The 21,897-nt window shown below is 49.7% G+C and overlaps 1 protein-coding gene across 4 annotated transcripts in view; it reads right to left on the reverse strand.

Annotated features, from left to right (window-relative positions):
• LOC102061060 (protein CEPU-1) overlaps nt 1-21,897 on the reverse strand; it is a 399,822-nt gene that overhangs the window by 160,967 nt on the left and 216,958 nt on the right. The window contains exon 1 of one of the 4 annotated variants that reach the window (XM_074527881.1): nt 20,757-20,802. The exons of the other annotated variants lie outside the window; for them this stretch is intronic. Within the exon in view, the coding sequence (XP_074383982.1) occupies nt 20,757-20,787 (31 nt within the window). The 5' untranslated portion in view covers nt 20,788-20,802. Of the gene's footprint in view, nt 1-20,756; nt 20,803-21,897 lie in introns of those variants that run through there. 4 annotated transcript variants of the gene reach the window in all.

A 21,897-nucleotide genomic window follows, 5' to 3' on the forward strand; every position in this document is an offset into this window, starting at 1 on the left:
CAGAAGCAGAGCTGTCCTTTCAAAACAGCCTTTCACATCCCACAAAGCTGGGAAGCATGTGAGGAAAAGGGATCAAGGTAGGAGGGGCTGAGGCTCCCCCTGGTCGGTATTTAGGGTGCTCCTTTCATGCTGGGGAGGGGAGCATTGTCTAGGAGGGATTCTTGAGAGAATTCATCTGGATCCCACACTCCAACCCCCAACCCTGCTGAGCTGCTCAGGCCAGTCATTACCCCCATGGGAGAAGCAGTCTTCTAACACTACTCCAGTTTCCAAGCCAACATTTCCATGTAGCTTGTGAAACACAAATTCTGTTAGGAATCATCTGAATATTTTGTTCTAATAATGCCATAACACCAGCGTACCCATTAGCACATACACAGAAAGGAGTATTTGAATATCAAAACAAAGCAAATTTACAGTCATTTTTTTTTTTCCTCTCCTGGCAAAGGCATCACTGCTAGTTATCAGTTTCCAACTGTTTGCACCACAGCTTTTCCATGCGTGTCCCTGCTGTCATCAAACCTGCTGCTCCCTGCACCCTGTGTCCTGAGATAACCCGAGATGTGCAGCTATGGCTACAAAAGGGCCTCACAGCCCCCAGGGAGAGAAGGGCTGAGAATGACAGGGTGGCAGAGGAGATGGTGGGAGATGCAAATCTCCGGCTGTGTGAGCCACAGATAAATTCCTCTGCACCCAGCAGCTCCCTCATAACACATCACAACATCTACCTCATCCTGTCCTCATCACCCTCAACACCCACCTCATCTCATCATAACACATCACAACAACATCTACCTTACCCCATCCTCATCACCCTCAACACCCACCTCATCCCATTATTGCTCCCACCTCACCCCATCCTAGCACCCACCTCATTCAATCACAGCATCTACCTCATCCCATCATGGCAACACCTCACCCCATCCCATCACAGCACCCACCTCATCCCATCGTAACACATCACAACAACATCTACCTCACCCCATCCTCATCACCTCAACACCCACTTCATCCCATTATTGCTCTCACCTCATCCCATCATGCTCCCACCACATCCCATCACAACATCCACCTATTTTCATCACAAAACCCATCTCATCCCATCCTAGCACCCAGCCCATCCCATCACAGCACCCACCTCATCCCATTACTGCTCTCACTCATCCCATCACAGCACCCACCTCATCCTGTTATTGCTCTCACCTCATCCCATCATGCACCCAACTCATTCAATCATGGCATCCACCTCATCCCATCATGGCAACACCTCATCCCATCCCAATGCCCTCCTCATCCCATCCTAGCACCCATATTATCTCATTATTGTTCTCATCTCATCACAACATCCACTTCTTTCCGTCATAGCACCCACCTCATCCCATCAGAGCACCCACCTCATCCCATTATTGCTCTCACCTCATCCCATCACAACATCCACCTCCTTCCATCACAGAACCACCCCATCCCAGCAGACTGAGGTGGAGGATGAACTAAAAGCCACGGTTTTGTTGCATTTAGAGTTAATTACATGTATTTTTTTAGAATGCCCCTGCATTTAGCAAGCCAGAGCCGCTCTCTAAAACACCCCAGGAAATCCGAAGCCAGGAGAGCTCATTCAGAGGAGAACAGCTCACAGTGCCTGCGGTGAGGAGGATGAAAGCCGAGGGCTGCATCCTTGGATGTGCCTCACTTCAGACAGAGCGGGAGGAAATTCAGACACTCTTAAAATTCTGCCCCAGATCTGCCAGCACGGAAACTTTCCCTCTGCTTTGAACCAGGCAGCTGAATTCTCTCCCCGGGAAGCGGCTGCCTCCAGGCAGTGTGCAGGAGGTGATGGAAGAGGGTTTGGGATATGGGCAGGGTCCAGCACTGCCTGGGGGGTGGTCAAGGTGATGCTGCAGGAGTGGCTGTCACCCACCCAGGAGATGCTGGGGCTGTGGCACCCAGGATCCTGAGTAAAACAAGAATAAACCTTGCCACCAGGAAACAAAGGCTTGCTTCTATGCGTGTGTTCTGATGCCAGTTACAAGCATGTAAGGAGCAAATTGAGTCTGATCCAGAGGGTCTGAGAGCAGCAGCTCTTCAGCATTAAGTTAGACCTTGCTTTACTTAAGGATCCACTGCCCATTTTCCCCCCTCCTTGCTTTTTTTTCTCTCTGTTTACCTCCAGGCAGTCAGGGAACAAGACAGGGAGATGAAACCTGGAACCCCATGAGACATGAAGTCCTGTAAGGAACGTGCTGCTGAATTCCCCTTTCCCTGCCCATCAGTGGATGCCGGTGTCACACAGCAGACAGAGGTGCAGGAATTTTGTCCCATGCTGGAATGGGGCTGTCACAGCCCTTGCTGGCACCCGCTGTGCTTTTTGCCTGGCATCAGTGCACAGCTCACAACCAGAGCGGGCCAAATCCCTCCCTGGGGTAGCTCAATTAAAGTCAATGATGGCACACCAGGGATGAACCTGGCCCACTGGCCTGAGCTGGAGTCCACAACAGGTCCAGCTGGCAACTCCGAGGCAGCAGGAAGGATCCCTGGCACCGGGAGCAGCGCTGGGAGCTGCGGTCGACATTTGTGAGTGGGAGACTCAATAAACCCAGGGCTAAGTAAACCAGATCTGTAATAAATAACAACCAGCGTTCCACCTCTTCCAAATGCTGCAGAGATCCGCCCAAATTGTTCTCCCAAGCCCCATGAGTGGTGGGGACATTTCATTAGCCCTGTTACACTGACAGGGAAACAGGCACTGGGAGCCTAATAATAATAAAAATCCATTATGTTACAGGGCTTGTTGTGTGTCCCAAACAGCAGCTCCAAAAGGCAGGGAAATGGCTGGGCTGGTTTTACTGGAGTCAGAGGGATGGAAATGTGCAAGGAGGGTGGCAATTAGCTTCAGGTCACTCATCAAGATGAAGTTTGCTGAGTGGTGCCCCCAGGCCACATCCAGGCTGGGCTGAGGGGCTCGAGGCTGCAAGCAGGATGGATCAGGGGAAATGCTGTTCCACGGCTGCTAACTGAAGGAGAGTCAGAGAATTCAGAGAATCCCAGAATCATTAAGGTCGGAAAAGCCCTCCAAGGTCATCGAGCCCAACCTGTGACCAATCCCCACCTTGTCACCAAGCCCACAGCACTGAGTGCCACATCCAGGTGTTGCTTGGACACCTCCAGGGATGGGCACTCCAAACCTCCCTGGGCAGTCCCTGCCAATGCTCAACAACCATTTCCATGAAGGAATTCCACCTGATGTCCAACCTGAGCCCCTCTGGCACAGCTTGAGGCTGTGTCCTCTTGTCCTGTCCCTGTTCCTTGGGAGAAGAGGCTGACCCCCACCAACCTGCACCCTCCTGCCATGGAGTTGTAAAGAGTGAGAAGTCCAACCTGTCTGCACCTGGGCAGAGGGATCTGCAGCAGCTCAGATCCCTCTGCCCACCCAAACCCATGCCAACAGACCCCAGGGAGATCCCACTAAAACTTTAATGTGGTTTTATGCAGAGCTTGCAGGGTGTGATTGCCCAGCAATTGTGGTGTGATTACACCACAGCTCTGCTTCCCACACCTGCAATTTTCACTCTACTCCTACAACTTCAAGGCTCCATGGCTGCAAATTAATTAAAGTGTAAGTGCAAAATCAGTGGTGCCACTGAATGTTATAAATACCCTTCCATGGTGACCAGGAAGCCAAAGCCACAATTTTGGAGATGGAGGTAATGTTAAGAGCTGAAATGTAGTGAAATTCCAGTTATAGGGACAAGTGGGAGGTGGTGAGGTTATCCAAAAGCTTTACCACAGTGTAATTACACTGTATTCATCAGGTAATTACAGCCCTGCTATTATATACTACAACTCTCCATTCCCTGCCTAATCCCATGAGGTAGATCCAGAGGGATAGAAGGCAGCAGCAACAGACACCTGACTGCTGCAAGAAGGAATGATGGACGTGGACTGACAGGCAAAGCAAAAGGAGAGGGAGTAGGAATGGAAATGCTCCAGGTACCCAGAGCAATCACTCACACCCAGAGCAGCCCCAGGTGCATTCCCACTCTCTGGTGCTCCAGGGATTCACACCACAGAATGAGGAAGAGCCAGACTTGGCTGCTTGGGATCTATTGAGGAGGTAAAAGCATCCATCAAAAGCCAATCTGCTTTAGGAAAGCAGCAAAAGAGGTTACTCCGGATTAATTTTTCACTTCCGAAGCTTTATGGGGAGTTCTGGAAGTGTCAGGTCGCTTCAATATTTTCTGAACGAGACGCTCAGTGTTGGTTCCAAACTCCTCTGTTTGGATTGTCAGGTAATTTGTACCCAAACATTTCAATTAAAAATTTCTGTTGGCTCATCTGTTTGGGTTTTTCCTCTGGGGAGAGAGATGGAGGACTTGGAGGTTTTGCTTATTTCCAAATTTCTGTCATTTTGATGCTTCATAAGCTACTTTAGGGTTGAACAGGGAGGGGAAAACTTAAGAACCCATTGCAGGGAGAGCACCCAGCCCTGGCTGAGGCGTGGATTCATCCCTACAGCCCTTCCCCTGTGGCACATCTGGGTATCCCAGGGTCCCCAGGGCATTTCTTACTGGTAGCAGGGCACTGGTGGAATCCCATCCCTGGAGGAATTTAAAAGCTGTGTTAAGCTGGTTAAGTGATGGGTGTGGCAGTGCTGGGGGAAAGGGTGAACTCAGTGATCTTACAGGGCTTTTTCCACCTAAATCTATTCTATTCTATTCTATTCTATTCTATTCTATTCTATTCTATTCTATTCTATTCTATTCTATTCTATTCTATTCTATTCTATTCTATTCATCTTCTCTCTTTTCTCTTCCATTCCATTCCATCCTATTCCATGATTTCCAGGGCTTTCTTCCACCCACACCAGCTCAAGGTTCCTGTTCCACAAGGCTGGGTAAACACTCAATGGAATAAATCCCACCCTGCTCCATGGGGTCCCATTTGGAACTCCAGTGCTCCATACCCTTATTTAACACTCCCCCATTCCCAAGGCAGCCCAGCCCAGCCCTGATGTTCCTCACAGGTCTCCTACTGCTCCCTCCTTCCCCCTGATCCTGTTTTCCTGCTGCTATTTGCATTCATATTTCCACAGCAGATGGGCACAGGAAGGGAGGTACAGAACTGTATCCATGGTGGAGTCCAGCAGGGTCTGGAATAACCCCAACCCTTCCTGTTGCACAGCACGGAAAATGAAGACAATTCCCCTTTGGTGCTCCCAAAACATTTACACAGAGCAGACGTGGGCATGGAAATACAATCAGATGGGACACAAACTGTGTTTTTGCTGGTTTTTTTTTTGCTGTTTGGGTTTGGTTTTTTCCTTCTTTTTCTTTGTTTTAAGTCAAGCTGGACGAAATTCTTTATCATCTGCTCCTGCAGAAGCCGCGCAGGATTTGTGGAGCCACAATGAGAGAGAAGGAGTAAATCCCTGTGGGATGCCAGAATGCATCCCAAGGGAGCAACTCACGGAGTTGCATCCACGTGGACTGGCTGTAATCCCTCTGGGTGCAGTTTCATCCACTGAAATCCATCCTCTGCAAGGTGCCAGCACAGCTGCCGTGGGAAATAAAGGCTGAGCCATTGCTGGAATGATCTTACAGGAATGATCCCCATCTCCATTAGGGGCTCAGCTAAGCCATGGAGCCTTAAAGTTGATTATACCTTTCGTTAGGAATGACTGAATGATGTTTTAAAGCTGGAAAATGAACTCGCAGCTAAGAGGAAACACTTTCTTGGCGAGGCCGTAGACTAGGCTCCCCACGGAATAGATGCAGCTGTGAGAGTCAAAATTAAATTGATATTAGAAAATTTCCTGAGGGGGAGAAAAGTCATCTGGTGCCTGCAGAAATGGTATCATGCAGAGAGCTCACTAGGAAATGGAAAGCTGCTGAAACTCAAATATATATGTGTGTGTGTATATATATGTATGTCTATATATGTTTAAATAAAAAAGAAAATATCCTCTAACTTCCTCATCTCAGCAGAAATTTCCAAAAAGTAAAATTTTCAGGGGATAGATTATTTTTTCCCCCCATTTACCTAATGCAAGGCCATTCCAGCTAAGTCTCAGCTCCTGAAAGAGTCATCTGTGTCCTGTAGATGGGACAGAATATGGCAAGTTGCTTTCCACTGGGTTTTAGGGTTTGGGGTTTTGGGGTTTGGTGCTTCCCACTGCTTCCTAGCAGATCTCCCTGGCCAGCAGGGACCACTCCTGTCCTAGCCATCAGACAACTAAACCACTGAGCTCCTTCCAGGCAATCACCTAGATTTAGATTTGTCCAATGGAAAATCAATTTCTCTGGATAAAAGTTAAAAGCATCCCAGGAATTTTACAACAAAGGCACTTTCTGTGCAGAAATGTACATTGATGGAAGACCAACAGGCTCTGACCAATCTGGTCTAGTTGAAGATGCCTCTGATGACTGCAGATTGAATTAGGTGAGCTTTAAAGTCCCTTCCAACCCAAACCATTCTGGGATTCACAGCCAGAATTCCAAATGGATTTCTCCATTTCCATGTCTGCTTGGGAACGGGCAAATGGAGCAAAGCAAAAGGATGCAGATACAAAAGTGTTGTCTTATATATTACAACAGTTCTATTATCACTACGGTGCAATGTTGTTTTATATACCAAGAGTTCTTGTTGTCTTATATATCCAAAAGTTCTATTATCGTTATGGTGCAAGGATTCCATGTCCTCAGAGTTTCAGACCTCCTCAATGTTTCTCATAGACAGCTCCTCTGATCACTGACTGCTCCTGGTCCTTGCAGCAGCCATCTGACCTCTCTGACTCCTCTGTTCTTATTGGCTACAGGTGTTGCCTGTTATCATCCAGCCTGCTCCCAATCTCTAGTAATAGGGTCCAGCTGCAACTCGTTGGGGGATAAAATTACATTCTACATTACCCATACTGTGTCCCCCTACTCAAAAGGACAGGGGGAGACAGGAAAATCCCTCTTGCATCAGCCTCTCTTGTCTCCCTCCACACAGACAAAGCACCAGGAGCCTGCACATTTCCTTTTGCACCCACGGGGAGAGCAGGGACAGCTCCAGCCACATCCACATTGGGAACCTTCAGATTGGATTAACAAAAAGCTGCTGATGGTGACAGTTCCCCTACAAACCTTCACTTTGACCTCTAAAATAAAAGCAGTCATAATGAAGATGAGCTGGGTTTGTTAGCTGGCAGATTCCAGATGTACTTCCATATTTTTTTGTGCAACCCCAGCATCTCAAAGCTGCTGTTCACCCAAAGCCTGGATTCCTCTGCAATTGCACGGTGCCCATAACATTAAAGAAAACATCAACTCTGATGAGACCACTGAGACCTGCAATAAAAACAGGAGGGCTGGTTGTACCACACACACCTGCTGCCAGCATCCTCCTCCACACCTGACTCCTGCTCTCCAGGCTGGAAACCAAAGGGGTCACAACACCCTCAGGGAGCCCCACACCACCCACCTGCCTCTGACTGAGCAGAACCATTCCCAAATCAGAACTCAGAGGATGGAAACTCCAAACATGTGTTCCCAGAGGTAGCTTGTGAGAATCTGCAAGGTAGCAGGGGATGGAATGAGGTCAGAAAGGGAAAAATCAGTGGCAAAGAGGAGCCAAGACCTCGAGTCCAGGCTCTGAAAGGGAAGATAATAAAAAGGCACCATCCCTTTGCAGGCAGTGAATTGTTGCTGAAGCCTGAGGATCACAGACAGCCCTCTCATCTGAACAGAGCAGTCAAGTGAAGACATTTCCCAGCCATTAAGCCGAGCGATAAAGCACCCGCAGTAAAGCCAGGGAAGTGGAATTTATCATGGCACCGTACAGATTGTAGGGCCAGGAGAGAGCTGGCTCAGGTCAACAGGTTGACCTCTTGTGTTGTCTAAAGATCCTTGCCTTCACCACCTCCATTAACATCCCATCTCTGCGCTGTGGCCGGCGCCAGCGCTCCCTCCCTGGGGACTCTCCCCCTTCCCTCCTGCCTGGGGGGCACTTTCTGAATAGTCAAGCAGAAAAAAATTCCCTTCCTTAGCCCCAGGCCATTAGTGCTTGTCCTAACACCTTTGGAGACCAGGAATAATTCCTTTTCTTCATTTCCGACATTGCCCAGAAGGTCTTTGGAGATTGTGATCCAATCCCACCTCCTCAGGAGGTTTCTCCTCCTTTGCTAGGCTATATTTTAGGGCTGGAATGGGTCAGCCCAGCCTTGTGATGTGCCTGCTCTGAGAAGTCACCTCCACCTTACAGGGAAGGAGTTTCATCCTCCCAATGACATTTTTTTATTGCTCAAATCTGCACAGGGATCATCCTGCTCCTCCCAAAGTCTCTGTTGCCCAGAGAAGCTGTGGCTGCCTCATCCCTGGAATTGTTCAAACCCACATTGGATGAGGCTTGGAGCAACCTGGCCCAATGAAAGCTGGCCCTATCCATGTCAAGGGCAGGAATGAGATGAGATTTTAGGTCCCTTCCCACCCAAACCATTCTGTGATTCCTTTATTCTACAAAATCCTCTTTGGTTATAGTGTTCAATAAGGAAATAAATAAATTTTGAACAATGACATGCAGCCACTAAAAGCAATTTCAGGCACTCAAGGATGGCAAAAGTTCCTCCAAATCCCTGTGATCAGAGATCTCAGTGATTCAACTCACATCAGGAAGGTTTTTGTTTGGGATCGATGACCTTGTTTAGACCAAAACCACCCAAGCCCAGCAACCTGCAGCACAGAGGATGTTTTCTTGCTGTTGGTTGGCTGAAGTTATTCTCATTTATGCCTTTTTCTATTTGCTAGCAGAGACAGCAGAACAACCATCGGGAAGACAATTCCCAGGATGATTTCTGCCTTGTATCAGAGGAGCCAAATCACGCAGATGAAAACTCTGCAAATGTTTTGCAAGGGAGCAGTAGCCCTTTTGAAGATGGCTGATTTCCCAGCACAAACATTTCATCCAGCCCTCAGAGTTCTTTGCAAAACAGTTTGAGCCCCACAAAAAAACAACCAACAAGAAAACCCAAAAAACTGTCAAAACATTGTGAAGGAGACTGAATTTTTCTGTTCATTTCAAAAGGAACCACCAGCATCCAGGACCAACAGACTGGTGGGTGCATAACAGTGCATGAAATTCAGGTATTTGCCTTTTCTGCCTTTTCTGTGCAAGAGCCAAGAGGTTGCAATGCTCCTTGTTGGAGGGACAGTAAAGGGTCACAACATCATAGCTCCAAAATCAGACAACCAACCTATCTGAACCCAAAAAGTGCAACCCAAAAAAATGCTGAACCACAAATATCATAGAAATTCAGAATGGTTTGAGATGGGAGGGGCTTTAAAGCTCATCCACTTCCAAACACCTGCCATGGGCATGGACACCTTCCACTATCCTGGGGTGCCCTAAACCCTGTCCAGCCTGGTCTTGGACACTGCCAGGGATGGGGCAGCCACAGCTGCTCTGGACAATCTCTTCCAGGGCCTCCCCACCCTCACAGGGAACAATTCTTCCCATAATCCCATCCATCCTTGCCCTCTGGCAGTGTCAAACCATTGTCCCTGTCCTGTCCCTCCATCCCTTGTCCCCAGTCCTTCTCCAGCTCTCCTGGAGCCCCTTCAGGCCCTGCCAGGGCTCTGAGCTCTCCCTGGAGCCTTCTCCTCTCCAGGTGAGCACCCCCAGTTCTCCCAGCCTGGCTCCAGAGCAGAGGGGCTCCAGCCCATGGATGATCTCCACAGCTTCTCTGGACTCCTCCAACAGTTCCACAACCTCCTGCTGTAGGGTGCCAAAAGCACAAACGAAAAAAAAAAAAAAAAAGAAAAAAAAACCCCAAAAATAAACAAACAAAAAAAAATTAAAAATAAACAAAAAAATTTGATGCTATGCTGCTTTCTCCTCCCTGCCTGACTGCTTCCCACCCTCTCCCCTTCCCTTCTGCAGCCTGTCCTGCTGTCCCCAGGTCCTGCTGATGCCCACAGCCCCTCCTGGCCCCTCGGCCCTGCCCATCCATGTGCATGGAGCAGCACAGGGGATGGAGGCTGTGCAGGCAGCACGGGGGATGGAGGCTGTGCCTGTCTCGCCCCGTTTCCTCCTCCCCACCTGGCTGCTCACCCAGCCCCTGCCAGGAGCAGCGATGCGAAGGCAGCGCCGGATGGATGGGCAGCGGCCGGCAGCACAGCACAGACGCTCCCAACAAGATCCTGGGGCGCTGCCAGCCCCAGCTCTGAGTGCTCCCAGCTATTCCTGGCACCCCGTCCCCTCACCAGGCTCGCTCGAGCACCAGGGTAGTGCTGGGGCATCATCGTTCTATAGGAGCAACAAAATCAAACCACCAGACCATGCTCAGCAGGAGGAAAATGGATGTTACCACACGGTCCCGGCTCACTTGCCAAAAAACCAGGCTAAAACCAGGCTGATGCGGCCCCAAGCTGGCAATCCCTCCTATGACTAACTCTAGACATGACCTTCCCTGTGCTGGCACGGGTTTAACTTCCAAAACAGGCTGCAGGCACCTAAGGAAGCACATGAACCCCCTCCTGCATCCAAACCTCAGGAGACACCCATCCCAAGCTGCTGCCCATCCCTCGTTTCTCTGCACTCCAGCTCTGGTTATAGCAGCCAGCTGGGAGGGAGGGATGCAGGGAGCTGCTGCCTCCCAGCCAAGCCAGAACTCAGCTCTGGTGCTTATGAGCATCCCCTCCCCGTGGGAGGATCCCTACCCTGGGTGCTGCAGGCTGGGGGATGATGGGATGCAGCAGCTAATTTGCACTAATGGTCCCAGAAAGGCAGGGAGAGCTCTCCAGAGGAGAACACACTTGAGCAATAACCTAAATAGCTCCGCGTTTCCAAGCAAAAAGTCCTTGAGGAGGGAAGAGAGGCCCTACAGTTGAATATCTCTCCCCACCTGCACCGAATCTTGGCTGGGGATGTTGGAAAAGAGCTGCCCAGGCAGGGAAAGACATCAGATCTGCAATGTGAGCAGCAGCTCTTGGAAGAAGCTGGACCATGGCTGGATGTCCAGTGCTGCTTTCTGTGCCTGCCTGGACAGACTGAGGCAGTCCTGGAAGAGCCCAGCCCGGAGCACATTTGGTTCCATTGCCAGCCCAAGGCAAAAAAGTCAGCCCATCTGTGCTGAGACAGGTTGATATAGAGGGTGAAATGCCTAAGTAAAATTCCACAACAGGGCATTAAAAAGATGTAATAAAATATACACGAGTTATTAAATATTGTCATCAAGATGAATCATAAATCAGAGATTTTATGGTTTCTGATTATAAATTCCATTTATTCTGTAAGCGTTTAAAGAAAGAAAAATGGAGATTCAGTAAAGATTTAAGCCCAGCCATGATGCTGCTGATATTTCACTGTTGCTTGTGGATGACACAGCTCGGGGAGCCCAATGTTGGGTGCACAGAATTGTCTGGAAGGATCCTCTCATGCCATGAAAAATTCCAATATCCTTATGGACACCACTATAGAGTTCCTGTACTGCAAAGTCTCCTCCCCACCTCCCTCCTCACCTTGTTTATGGGTTGTAAGATGCAGCTGACTTTTACAAAGAGAGAAATCATAATTTCAGGGAAGGGAAGGCTAAAACCAGAGCGTGTATGTGGGAAATACCTTTTCCCCTCTTCAAATGCCAAGAGAAATATCAAAGAAATTGCTTTCTTGGAAAGACTCAAGGGTTCAAATAAATTGTCAAGTGCTGGGTGCCAGAACTCCCCTCCTCCTGCCGTGGCAGGACTGTGAGGCTTCCCTGTAGTGATGCCACCACAAAGAAATGTCAGGAGATATAAGCCTTAAAGAGATTTCCACAGAAAACAAGCAAAGGGACAGCCTGTGCCATCCCATTCTCAGGAGGATCTCGGTCCAAGCCAGCCTGAAGCTACCAAAACCCTGCTCTGGTATTCTACAAAATCCTGAAAACCTTGGTATTCTACAGGCGCAACCCAGGCGTGTCAACAGCCCTGGCGCTCTCTCAGCAATGACTATTTCTTTCATTTAATGCCCATTCCCGTTTGTCAGCATCACAAAACCGTGCTAGATTGTTCCTTGTCCAACCCTAAAACAGGTTGACTGAGTCCCCAACCTGCATTTTTCAGTTAAGAGAAGCACACACCTGATGTACGGCTTTGCATGGGCTGTTTCCGTTCACTTTAATCCATTCACCATCCTATTACAGTTCATTTCCAGGGGAACCAGAGCCCACAGACACAGATCCATAACCCCAACCATTAAATCCCATCTCTCAGATAGGCTGGGTGGAAGCTGGACCACAGGGCAGATCCTGTTTAATTAGAGCTCATAAAACCAGCTCAGTGCTGCACCGGGGAGTGGGGCTGATTTGCAGCTGCCTTTAAAACGGAGCAGGGTTACTGCTTCAGCAGTTTTCCCAGCCAGTTTTATGGATGCAACAATAAAGCCCAAAAAAAAAAAAAAAAAAGAAGTTTTCGTGCCAGGAGTTTTAGTGCTGAAGCATCTGATAACGTCACGGCAGCTTGTCATGGGATGGAGGGAAGGAGAGCACTGGGATGGGAGTGGAGATGTGGATGAGCTGCAGGAGGGAGGCAAACCCAGCCTTGCTAAGCCACAACAGCTCCTCAGCGGGGAGATAAGACACGTTTAAAATGAGCTGTGCCGTATTTCCAAACAGCCTGTGTGAAGGTTTATGTCTGGCCAGATGAAGCAGTGATGGGCTGCCAGGATGGGGTTTATGAGGTGCAACAAGGAGGGGATGCCAGGAGCCTTGGCTGGGGGAAGCATTGGGATGTACAGAATCCCAGAATGGCTTGGGATGGGAAGCTCATCCCATTCCATTCCCTGCCATGGATAAGGACACCTTCCACTGTCCCAGGCTGCTCCAAGCCCCATCCAACCTTGGCCTTGGGCAATTCCAGGGACGGGGCAGCCGCAGCCTCTCAGTACAGTCCTCCCCACCCAAACAGGGAAGGATTTCTTCCCAGTATCCCATCTAAAACTACTCTCTTTCATGAAAACAAATTAAATAAGGCTTCTTTTTTTTTTTTTTTTTTTTTTTTTTTTTTAGTAGAAATTCTATTGTCACCCCACTACCAACTCCTTCTGAGCTTCTCCAGCTGCACCTGAATTGCTGTGCTGGGGTTTTACAGCCTGGTGAGCCTGGTGCATATCTCTGGACAAGCTCTCCCAGATGTTTGCACATGGAATCCACCAGACAAGGAGCAGGGATGAGCTTGTTCCTGCTGCTGAGCCTCCAGCATGCAGCCTGGCCCTGCACAAGGTGAGCTGGTTGTCTGTGTGAGCCCCCATGACAGCCCCAGGCACAGGCACGACAATCCAGGTGGGCATTTGGATGGATGAACTGGCAGATCAGAGAAAAAAAAAGGGGGCAAAAAGCAGCACATGAGGCTGCTGGAATAGGAAAATAAGAGAATGAAAGCATTCCTGAATGCCAGCCAGGGCAAATCAGCACTTCCCTTCCTGCCTCGCCGGCTACAGCTTTGGGTAAAATGTGATGAAGCAGCTTTATGCATGAAAGAGGCCAATTTAAAAGAAAAAAACCAGGGCAAGTGTAAGGAAAAAGAAGAACAGAGCGAGACTGATGGGGTCAGGGCGCTGTTAAGGATGTCAATACCCATCACTCACCAGTAACCTTTCTGTAACTCCTGACCCCGCAGTGGCTGTCGCGAAACCGCAGCAAAATTAAAACAGAAATGAAGCAGCATCAGGTCCCGGCGAGAGGAGGCAGCGCCTGACAGGCAAGGTAAGGGCCTGACGTGGAGACAAGGAGGGGGCACGGCGGCGGCCACGGCGTCCTCAGTGCTCCCGGGAAAAGGGCGAGGGATGCAGGATGCAGAGGGATGCAGGATGCGGTGGGATGCAAGGGGAGCGGGTCAGACACACACTGCTGGCACAGCAGGACACGGAGCCGGAGGATGAGGCTCGGTGACAGCAACGGGCTGGAGGAGGTGAGGATCACCCCGGGGAGAGAGGAAGGACGAGGCTGATGTACCCCAAGAGACGAAGCTGGAGGGGGGACAGTGGATCACTACAGGGGTTATGTCACAGACATCTTTTGTGGAAAATCCTTTCCTTAGGATTTTTTCTCCTGAGAAGCTGGGAGGGCTCAGGAACAAAATGGAAACAATGGTTATCTGCTGCTGTGGAATGCAACAAGTGCATCTGGGATTGGTCTCATATGGTTGTTTCTAGTTAATGGCCAATCACTGTCAGCTGGCTCAGACTCTGTCCGAGACACAAACCTTTGTTATCATCCTTTTTTTTTTCTATTCTTAGCTAGCCTTCTGATGAAATCCTTTCTTCTATTATTTTAGTATAGTTTTAATATAATATATATCATAAAATAATAAATCAAGCCATCTGAAACATGGAGTCAGATCCTCATCTCTTCTCTAATCCTCAGACCCCTGTGAACTCAGTCACAGGGTTACAACACCATCACTCTGTGTTTTGAAGGATTTCTGCTAAGAAAAGGTGATTTCCTCAGGTTGCAGGTGGGTTTTCACGCAGTCCTGCATCCCATCCATCCATAAAAGTAGTGGAATAAGCAGCAAACCTCCCTCTGAGAGGGCTGGAGCTGCAGCAGCACGACGCTCCCCTCTCCTCCTGCCCCCGGCTCTCTGTGTGAATTTAAAGCATGTTCCAGAGATGCGTTGACCTTTCCAGAACACATGAAAAGGCAAAAGGAGAGGTGGAAATGCACAGAAGGGAAAATGTACCTTGTGATGGAAAACAGACCATGCACATCCCACCTAGCAAAATGGGAAGAAATGAGGGAGGAAGGGGATCTGGCCTGGGATCAGTCCCAAATAAAGCCAGGTCTTCTCGATGCTTTCCCAACCCCAAAGGGTAGGTCGTGTGGCACACCCTGAGCAAATTTAGCCCAAAAAGCACATGGGACTGTGGTTGCCCTTGCTGGGAAGCACCCCTGGGGCTCACACACAGTGATCTCCCAGCTATTTAACCCCAGACTTTGAGGGAGGTTAGTTCCCTAGATCAGCTTAAGGAGCAGGCAGTGGCCAGCAGACCATGCCAAAGTCTCTCCAGCACTGTTTCACCCATCTCATGCAACTTGCAGAGCGTCCTTCTCCCTCCCCATCACACAGATACCTGCCTTTCTCTTTTGCCAGCCTCTCCCTCAGCCTGCTGTTGTGAGAAAAGGAGGACAAGCTCATCCCCAGAGCCAGCAGCACAGCCCTCTCCAGGAACAAGCGCACAGGGGGAAGGCAATCAGGAGAACCACGGGAGATGCTGTCACACACCACCAGCACCAAACCTGCTGGGAGCCCCTGGATGCGTGTGGATGGCAAGGACACAGATTCTCACCCACAGTGATCTCCCAGCTATTTAACCCCAGACTTTGAGGGTTCCTTCCCCAGATCAGCTTAAGGAGCAGGCAGTGGCCAGCAGACCATGGCAAAGACTCTCAGCACTGTTTCACCCATCTCACACAGCTTTTAGAGCATCCTTCTCCCTCCTCATTTCACAGATACCTGCCTTTCTCTTTTGCCAGCCTCTCCCTCAGCCTGCTGTTGTGAGAAAAGGAGGACAAGGAGCTCATCCCCGGCTCCAGGCACAGCCCTCACCAGGAACAAGCACACAGGGAAGGCAATCAGGAGAACCACGGGAGATGCTGTCACACACCAGCAGCACTGAACCTGCTGGGAGCCCCTGGATGCGTGTGAATGGCAAGGACACAGATTCCTGGGGCCCTGCCTTCCCTGTCACGGCTCTCTCAGCGTTAAGCTGGGCCAAGGTGAGGGTTCCTGAGCTTGTGGGCACAGCCCTCCCTCCGCCTCCCAGCCCGGCACAGCGTGCAGGATCAGCTCAGGCTCCTCTCTGCAAGACGTCCAGAAGCTGAGACAGAGCTGATCCATCTTCCCCGCTGAAAGAGTGTAAACAACTCAGCTGCAGGCTTGGAGTGCAAGAGAGGACACGCAGTTGGAAATTTTAAGGGCCAATTTACTAGGTAATTTACTAAACACGCTAATAATTGACATTGCAAGCACCATCCCGCTGTCCCCAGCTCCTGCTTAATATCCGTAGCAAGAGGGAGAAAACAGCTTTCCCTGTCCTCGTGGCTCTGCAAAGCCTCCTCTGCCAGCCACATCCTGGATGCCATCTGGGCAGCTCTGCTCTGCTCAATCCCAACCAACACAACAGCAACCCTGGCAAAAGCCAGGCTCCTGATTAGTATGCATATTTCTGAGCGCTGATTCCACCTGAGGATCTGTGCAAGGGAAAGGTGTGTTGTAATTACCACCTCTTCCCTAGCTGTAATTAAAGACAAACTGAAGGGAGTTATGCCCAGGCTTTCTGTTTCCCTGAAGCTTTTCCCCGTGCCAAAAAAACAGCTCTGCAAGAAAATTCCCAGCAGCTTCTTGGAGAGAGGCAGTGGTTCAGCGTGGAGCTGCAGCCTGGTTTAGATGATGGTGCTTAGACTGGGCTTTTCAGCCAGACACAAGGATAGGGCTGCAATCCAGGTATCCCACATCCTTTAGCCACCTGCTGCAGGAGGGGAAGAACTCTCTGTGAGGAATAATCATGGAAGGATTTGTGATGGAAGGGACCTTGAACACCATCTTTTCCACCCTTGCCATGGGCAGGGACACCTTCCACTGTGCCAGGTTGCTCCAATCCCCATCCAACCTGGCCTTGGACAATTCCAGGGATCCAGGGGCAGCTGCAGCTTCTCTGGGGAACCTCTCTGGGCCTCTCCACCCTCACAGATAAGAATTTCTTTCCAACACCCCATCTAATCCTGCCCTCTGGCAATGGGAATACATTCTTTCTTGTCCTGTCACTCCAGGCCCTTTTCCACAGTCCCTCTCCAGCTCTCTTGAAGCCTCCATAGGTGCTGGAAGGTCTCCCCTGGCTGGCAGATGACCCAGATAAACCAGACCCCTATGACTTAGGTGACTAAGCCTGGGTGTGGTGAAGCCCAGCACAGCCAGGGGTGGCATCTCTGCACCACAGGAATTTACACCTTCAGTCCTGTTCAACAAACCACCCCAGGATGTCAAATCCCTGCACAAATGGGAGGGATTTGGGCTGTTTGTTTGGTCAGAAATGCTGTTTTGTTGAAATTTAAAACTTCCCATGGGAATGCGTTGACTTTGACAAAGTCACGTTTGTGCTTTTATTGCCTTGATTTGCTTCATTTTAATTCCAAGCACCTCTGCTGGTTCTTAATGGTTTATATTCCTACCTAGCAAATCTTTTGGAGAGATGCTCTGCTTCCCCCACTTCTTCCCATTGAGAAACTCCACTTGCAGGGCAGGAAATGAAATTCTAAATTCAAAATGCAGCTCATATTCAACAAAACCTCTGCATAATTGAGAGGGATTCCAAATCAACGCAATCCTGGGCACTGTGGGGAGCACCCACAGCTGGGTGCCCAAAGGACCAGTGAACATCTTTGAATTTATTTCTGTCCTGCACCTGGCTGGATCTGCACGTTAGAAATGAGGATGAAAATCTGATGAGCAGTAAATAAATCTGTGCCCTCAAAGGCACAGGGGTTTCAAGAGCCCTCTCACCACTCTCTCAAGAAAAAAACAAACCAAAAAAATCCTCTCAGGGTCCACAAAGGCCTTTCACATCGAGCATCTTCATCCTGAAAAGCCCTTCAAAGTTGTCACTCCCAGCAAGCCAGGTCACAGTTTGCAATTAATCATTCACTTGATTAATTTTGCCTCCTGTAGCCTGTGAGTCCCTGCAGGCACAGAACCCTATTGGGGTGGGGAAGCCATGAGTGGGCTGTGAGTGCACTGAGAGCCAGCGTGGATGTGCCTTGGGAGCACGGAGCCAAACCACCCTTCAAGAGGGGCCAGGCATGGACACAAGGTCAGAGCTCTTGCCCAAATGCCCTGGCAAGCAAATTCCTTAAAAAAATTCCTCTGGTGGGTGTAATGACCTCGCTGAGATATCACATCACACATCTCTCCTCCTCTTCACCTTACACTCAGCCTTACTCTGCTCTTTCCAATGGACCAGCAAAATATTCCTTTCAAATTGCTGTGAGGTTTTTTTTTTTTTTGTGTTGGTTTTCTTTCTTTTCTTTCCATTAGGAGACATGTTCATTAGGAAAATATCAGAAACCTCTGGGGCAGCTTGTGCTTCTAACTCATTTTCCAAATGTATAATGAGCCAGGAGTAAATTTTTTAGGGTGAATTTAATTGACCTTTGCAGTGGCATTAGGCAGATTGGCTTAAAGTCTATTAGAGCATAATGTAACCTGGTGAGATTTTAGGCAAGGGTATTGGAGAAACCCACAGAGTTGGACTGCTCTGCTCCCTTCCTCCCCAAGCTTTCTTCACAGAGGAAAAGAAGGATGGCTCAAGAATAGAGAGGGCTGAACAGAAGGGGAGAGAGATGAACAGACGGGGAGAGAATTAAAGGGGAGAAGTGAGGGAAAGAGTGGGAGGCAGAGGGAGGGGAGCAGCTCCAACTGGCCCTGGGCTGCCGCAGGTTTGGCTGCTGAGGGATGGGCAGAGGCAGCCGCCGACCGGCCAGCTGGGCCATTTGCTGGTGACACGGTGCCAGCTGAGGATCAGGCCCTGGGGCCATGGAAGGGAGCCCAGCTTTGCAGGGACGGCTGGTGAGCCGCTGGTCCCTCAGGGAAATGTGCTGACAGATGCTGGGCTCTGCAGGAGACGCTCTAGGTGCCACAGCCAGGGAGCTGCACCTGCTCAGGGACACCCCTGGGCTCATGGTAAGCTGTCCCTGAGGAGGCTGGGGGAGGCTGGTCAGCTCCACATCCCGGCTCATGTCCAGGAGGGGATGTCAGACCTCCAGCAGTGCTAATAGGGGCTCTCCAGGGGCTGCTGAGAGGCAACAAAAGGTGAAAACTGCAGGATTTCACTCCAGTGCAGAGAAACAGCATGGCAAGAAGGCATCAACCTATAAAGCCATGAACTGCACACACCTGTGACTCCAGTCTTGGGCTCTCAGGGCATATTTGGGACCCAAATGCACTGTGGCGTCACCCCATAAGGCAGAAAACCCCATATACAAATATATAGAAAATTAGAGTCAGAGAATCCCAAAATTGTTTGGGTTGGGAAAGACCTTAAAGCTCATCTAATTCCATCCCCTGCAGGGACACCTCCAACTAGACCAGGTTGCTCCAGCCTGGTTTGGAACACAGCCAGGGTGAGGAGCCAACATTATCTCTGCGCATATATATATATACATAGGTATATACATAGATATATACACATATATATATATATATACATATATGTGTATATATGTATACATATAGAGATGCATATGCGTATATATATACATATACATATTACATATATGTATACATATGTATATATATGTATGTATATATATATACACACATAAATATATGAAGAGTTAAAAAACAGCCAGTCCTTACACCAATAAGGTGTAAGGACTTATATATGCATATAAATATATATATACACATATATATGTGCATATAAATATACATATATATATGCAGAGATGTGTATATATATGTATGTATGTATATACATATATGTGTGTGCACATATATATTTATATATTTATATATTTATTTATTTATATATTTATATATTTATTTATATATTTATATATTTATATATTTATATATTTATATATTTATATATTTATATATTTATATATTTATATATATACACGCGCACACATAAATATATGAGGGGTTAAAAAACAGCCAGCCCTTACACCAGTAACAAGTTTCCATCCCCAGACTGCAATTCCTGCCTCCTTTTAGCAGCTGTGGAGGGCAGGTTCCCGTTCAGGGTCAGCACCACCCGCAGCAGCCCAGGGAGCAGCACCTCTGCCCTGGGCGCTCGCACACCTCTTGGAATGACAGGAATACAATTGCAGCAATCAAAGGCCTCGGGGCAAAGCTTGGTGCCAGGGAGCTGGCACGGCACTGCTGCTCCCACCCCTCCCTGTTTCACTGCGCTGGCACACCAAGCCAGGGTGTGTTTACAGGGAAGTCGAAATGTCCGCCCGATGAGACACCGGGATTGCAGGAGCGGGGTCAGACACCACGGGAAGCGCTCTGGCTCCCAGCACCGTCCTGATTTGCAGTCCCATTACAATTATCCAAGCCCTGCCCAGCCCTCGGCACAGGGATGCCCCGCGGAGATCACCCAGGAGCACTCACCTCTAACCTGTCAGCACTAAAGAACTGCTTTTCCTTCGCTGTTTTTGCACCAGCCTATAACGGAGGGCCGACAAATCAGCCTGGGAAAATCTCGAGGCTGTGTTTTGAAACATCACTTGTTTTGCGTTTTTTCCTCCCCTACCCAGCCCCGATAATCTCAGGCACTCCCTGTCCGTGTAGGGTGGGGTATGAAATGCCAGGCTCATTCCAGCCCACACCATTCCCACCTGGCGTGGAGCAATCCTACCTGAAGTCATCCCCAGCTCTGATAAGGAAATGGGGTGCACTCCCTAGGGATGGGTGAGTAACCAGGGCTGAACCCGGCTGCCCCCGGGCTCGGGCTGGTGCCCTGATGTTGAAACCATCCTCCCTCCTCCTCCTCCCTACAGCCAAAACAGCTCCGCCGGGATGCTCCGCTCTGTGCCAGAGAGGCAGCTCTCACTTCTTATCCTCCTACTGCGACATAAATGAGATTCAAGCATCCCAATTTCCAGTTACAAACCCTCCACCGTGCACTGACCGGCGCTAAATGCGTCCGAGGTGACGGAGGGGCTTTGCTCCCACAAGGGCTGGGATGTGGGAAGACTCAGGATGCCCTCCCTGCACCAAACCGGCCACGAAAGGGTTACCGACCTGCTCTCCTTTCCAAACTTTGCTGCTTCATCCCCTGAGAGGCTGCAGCGAGGGAGAAGAGGGTTTCGAAAGCGAGCCGGAAAATGAGAGAGAAAAGGGGAAGGTTTTCAGCTGGATGCGGTGAAATGGAAGGCTTTGTGTTTTCGGAAATTAAGGGTGCAAGGGGTCTCTTTGTGCTAAATGCTCCGGATGGGATGAAAGTAAATAGAGCTCAGCTGGGCAGGGGAGTTCGGGCGACATGGAGAAGAATTTTTAGCCCCGTTAGATATTAATTTCCCATACATCATCCCCCTGTCCTCTGCCCGTTTGAAGTGCTCAAGGTTTCAGGCTTCAAAGCGCACCACGCCGGCCACTCGCACAAAGCTCAGGATCCGTGGGGAGCCACATCAGCAGGTTCCAGCCCTGTGTCCCAGCAGGACCCCTGCCTGCTCTGCCACCCCCCACGGGCCAGCCCCGGGATGTGGCAGCCTGTGACACACACAGTGACATCCTCGGGTCTGTACTGCAGGGCTGGGGGGGACAAGGCAGAGCAGATGAAAGTGCTGACCCACTTTGTGGCCCAGAGTGCTCATTAAAACCCAACCACATGTCCATGCACGCCTGGAAAAGCCGGTGGGGTCACAAACCCCGTCCCTGCCTCGCTGTCACTGATGAAGCACCTTCCAAAATCAATGGCGCTTTGTTGGGTTGCGTCAGCTAACGAGGAAAAGGCCATTTATTGTTTCAGCGGGGAAAGGCTGACGCACCACAAAGAGGGCCCTTTGCCTGACTCAGAGCAAATATCTGCAGCTTTTCCAGGGTGATTTGCCTTCCACAAGAGGCTTCTGTCCTCCAGCAAGACGCCTGGGCTGATGGTGGTCCCGGCTGGGAGAAGGAGTGATGCTTCCCTGGATGCCCAGTGAGGGATCTGCATCCAGCATCATTGATGTTTGGGTTTGCAATTTCTGTGGATGCACAGCCCAAGCACAGAGCGAGGCAGGCAGAGCTATTCCAAATTTTCTCCTGGGCAAAGTGAGGCACGGCTGACCGAAGAGCCGGAGGCAGAGCCCAAGCTGAACCAGAGCCAGGCCAGGCAAAGCCCAACCATCTGCCTGCTGCAAAGCCAAATGAGCTGAGGTTACTTGATTGAAACAGCAAGTGC

This window comes from Zonotrichia albicollis, chromosome 27, assembly GCF_047830755.1.
Source record: "Zonotrichia albicollis isolate bZonAlb1 chromosome 27, bZonAlb1.hap1, whole genome shotgun sequence".
NCBI lineage: Eukaryota > Metazoa > Chordata > Aves > Passeriformes > Passerellidae > Zonotrichia > Zonotrichia albicollis.